This window comes from Nannobrachium achirus, assembly GCF_963921795.1.
Source record: "Nannobrachium achirus genome assembly, chromosome: 11".
Lineage (NCBI taxonomy): Eukaryota > Metazoa > Chordata > Actinopteri > Myctophiformes > Myctophidae > Nannobrachium > Nannobrachium achirus.
In genome coordinates this window covers 62,272,113-62,275,850 of record NC_137820.1, presented here as the reverse complement: position 1 = coordinate 62,275,850, position 3,738 = coordinate 62,272,113, and the positions used below count along the sequence as shown (strand labels likewise).

Here is a 3,738-nt window from a genome sequence, read left to right as displayed (position 1 = left end):
ATTGGTACTTTAAGTGCATGTTGATACTTAATACTCGAGTACATTTTAATTCCAAACTTTTACTTGTACATTGCAGCATTGATACTTTTACATAAGTAAAACAATTTTGTACTTTTTCCACAATTCCACATTTAGAAAGGAACGGTTCGCATCCTTCTGCGAACCGGATCCCATCGTTCTTGTCAAAGAGCCGTTCAAAAGACTCGATTCGTTCGAGAACGTCCCATCTCTATCACATAACGTGATCGTTTCCTGTTTTGGAGGTTGACAGAACAGACAACACTTCGTAGAAGAACTTTGGGTCACTGGTTTTGGTCATGATTCACAATGCATTGAGGAGATTAGTGCACCAAGTTGCTTGTGTTCAACGCTTGAAATGTGCGCCTTCGCATAAGCTCCTTTCCTCTGCATTTGTGCTGTCAAACAACAACAGAAGCTTTACTGATGATGTGAAGGACGAAGCACAACACCACCAGTTCGACACGTCGTTGCTCGAGTTCCTCGCATGTCCACTGTCCAAACAGCCACTGAGGTAAAGAAAGTCCTTTTAAAAGACAACTCATTTCATTATCATTGCCTTTTATTCAGCTGTATCATTTTGGTCCCTGGCTGCGTTGGGTGATCTGGTTACTAATGTATTTCCTGTCAGGTACTGTGATATTCTAACACTGAAATAAGAAATAATCCAGGACTCATTTAGTATGTTAATGTTACAGGAGTAGTACATTACTTTGTTTCTATTGATTACTCATGATTTAGAGACTTTAGTTCAATAATATGTTTTGGTATTTGTCGCATTCATAAGACAAACATGTATAATAGTAAATTTACCCCGATTTTGATTCTGGATGGGGATTGGGGACCCAAATGCATGGGCCTGGATGGGGACCAAATGCAAGGCCCTGGATGGGAACCCAAATTATGTTGGGTCATAAATGTAATCAATGGGGGTAAATTTTGTGTCAGGGGTCATTGGTTCTGACTCTGAGCTTGTGTCCCATCCAGAGCCTTGCGTTTGGGTCCCCTTCCAGGGCCATGCATACTTTGCAATACGGGGTCCACCTTTTGTTCCCCAGGTTCTATGTTCCCCACCTCACAGCATTAGTTTTAGTGAGGTTAGGGTTAGGTTTAGGTGGTAAGAAAGTAGGGAACATAGAACCTGGGGAACATAGGTACGGTCCCCAAAGGTATATTTATGACATAGTTTATTATTGAAAATGGGTGGTTCTCCCCTTTAAGTGTGAAAAGGTCTATAGTTGCTGTAAACGTTTAAGAGTGAAATCCCATTGCCAGTTACATCAATTCTTAAATGCAGGATTTGTTCCTCTGCATTAAGACTTATCTCGATAAACGGGCCCATGGAAACGAGTAATGAACTGTGTTGCTCTTGTTTTCTTCCTCAGGTACGACGAGAAGACCAACGAGTTGGTCAACGAGGAGCTTGGCATCGCCTACCCCATCGTCGATGGCATCCCCAACATGATCCCTCAGGAGGCACGTCTCATACGGAAGGACCCGGACGCCCCTACTGAACCCACACAGGGATAGAAAAGAAGACAGAATCACAGGGCCTATAACTGACCCAGTACTAACACCGCAGACACGACCTACAACTAAAGACATTGAAATCCTTGTCAGCTGGCCACATGTAAAGACTTATATCAGTGCAAAGGACTCTCTTATACTCTCTTATATATTATACATACAGTACATTAGTCTGTTGAGAGCAGAAATTAATGTAGTTTTTGCTTTGGTACTGTACTTTTACAGAAACCTTGTTCCGGTCCTGCAGCCTGAGAAAGCTTTAATAAGTGTGAACATGGCAAACTGAAACCGTAATCTTATCGAGCTACTGCCATTTAATTCTGATACAACTATAACACAGGTTAGCTTGCTGCAGTTATTAAACATTTTACAGTGTCCCATCTGCCAATATGTTCACCCTGTCCAATCTGGTGGTGCTGGTACCTATAGTGTCTCTGTGTGGCTTGTTCTACTCTGCTGCCGTGGATGAGAACTTTCCCCAGGGCTGTACCAGTAGCAGCAGTCTCTGTTTTTACAGCCTGCTGCTGCCAGTCACCATCCCAGTCTACGTATTTTTCCACCTTTGGAGCTGGATGGGGATCAAACTCTTCAGGCACAACTAGTATAGATCTAGTTCAGTGATTCTCAAACTTTCAAATTTCAAGGTCTCCCCTTAACTCTGACAGTGTACAAATGGAATGGGTTCATTTGGTTCCATTTATACGCTGTCAGAGTTACAGACTTGTATGGGTCATTGTAGACCCCCCCCCCCAAAGGAACCCACAGAGTCTCTGGAATCAACTTTGAGAACCACTGTTCTAGTTGATGTACTCCTTGTTCTGTTCATTTAAGTTGTAATGGCTGGTTGATTTCACAATCTGTAACTTTACGTGTTGTTCTTTGTAGCAGAGGTGGTAATATGAATAAAATTTCCTTTGAAAAAGGGGTGCATTTCTTAAACAGCAGTTAATGTATCGAATACCAGTCCGTTCACCCAAAATCTTTTTCGCCTCGAGCGTCTATCCGGTGGAACGGTACACGGTCTCTGCCTGGTATACCTAAAAGCGTAACCTCTGTAAAACGGCTAAACCTAACCTTGACCTCTGAAAAACGGTGCCAAATCCTAAATCTATTCATAATCTTAACCTCAGTAAAACTATGTCTAACCCAAAACTTATTTATCGTTTTACTACAAATACAAGTATACAAAAAAACGCCCCACCGAGCAGTCGGCGGAAAAGAATTGGGACGCATGGATTTTGGGCGAACAGACTTTTACCAATGTTACCAATGTATCTGCTGTAGTGTGTACTGTGTATACAGTTTGTGATAGTAGGGTTGGCAAGGAAATACTCCTATTGGGATTTACTTGACTTCACAAGATGAATAGTCAACAGTGTTTATAATAGTAATATTATTGGAGGAGGATACAGTAGGAAAATTACACTCCAATAAGAAAGTTGTCTTGTTTTACAATAAATTAACAAATAGCCATAAAGAAGAAAAGGGGAGAAAATCAAGTAAGTGAACAGCAATGCACAACATTAATTATGAAATTGACCAGAATTCAATAGCTGAAACAATACATGTTAAAGACCAAAACTGTCACAAACACTAGCTGGATAACATCCAAAAATACATTTATAAACTGATCAGTATACATGAAACCTGTACATTTCAATCAAACTGGCCACATTTTATTGCTACTGTTTTAACTTCAGTGGTTCCCCCTAAAGCCTCACATTTCAAACTGGCCAAGTTTATTGTTACTGTTAAGTATAACTTCAGTGGTTCTCCCTAAAGCCTTCCTACTTCTAAAGGAGGTAGTTCAGCTATGTGGCCTGGGTGGAAAATGTACTATCTACAGTATTTAATATCTGGCTGGTATGCCTCAAACCAGCCCAATCAAATAATCCCTCCAGATTAGAACCCTTATCCTTTCAAGTCCATCTCATCAGATACTGTAGTCAGTGTCTGCCACTTTTCTTCCCCTTGTGAAGTTTCATCAGTGGGGATTTCATCAGTGGGGAGTCTGGTCTGGGTGAATGTCCCTCTCCCTTAATTTTGAAGAAGAAGGACTCGTTGAGTCTTGTTTGGACCGCTCTGACCTGTTGTAAAATGAAGAATGATTTGTCAGTTGAAGTGCTTCTATACATTTCTATTAACCTCTACAACAACAACAACAACAACGTTATATTCATGCAAAACACGTCC

General features: G+C 41.0%; 2 protein-coding genes across 2 annotated transcripts; both read left to right on the top strand.

Annotated features, from left to right (window-relative positions):
* Nucleotides 1–269: 269 nt before the first annotated feature.
* Nucleotides 270–1,555, top strand: pyurf (PIGY upstream open reading frame). Its single transcript, XM_080736093.1, has 2 exons — nucleotides 270–532; nucleotides 1,404–1,555. Exons 1-2 carry the CDS (start codon nucleotides 318–320, stop codon nucleotides 1,546–1,548), a joined length of 360 nt encoding a protein of 119 aa, XP_080592219.1. The 5' UTR covers nucleotides 270–317; the 3' UTR covers nucleotides 1,549–1,555.
* Nucleotides 1,556–1,934: 379 nt separating this feature from the next.
* LOC308293526 (phosphatidylinositol N-acetylglucosaminyltransferase subunit Y-like) lies at nucleotides 1,935–2,383 on the top strand (the record flags this gene model as incomplete). Its single annotated transcript, XM_080736094.1, has 1 exon — nucleotides 1,935–2,383. The coding sequence occupies one exon, from the start codon at nucleotides 1,935–1,937 to the stop codon at nucleotides 2,145–2,147; it is 213 nt and encodes a 70-aa protein (XP_080592220.1). The 3' UTR covers nucleotides 2,148–2,383.
* Nucleotides 2,384–3,738: the final 1,355 nt, after the last annotated feature.

Coding starts and splice junctions, on each gene's coding strand:
- pyurf (XM_080736093.1), top strand. CDS start 318: ATGATTCACAATGCATTGAGGAGATTAGTGCACCAAGTTGCTTGTGTT. Junction 533..1,403: donor CTGTCCAAACAGCCACTGAG/GTAAAGAAAGTC, acceptor TTTCTTCCTCAG/GTACGACGAGAAGACCAACG.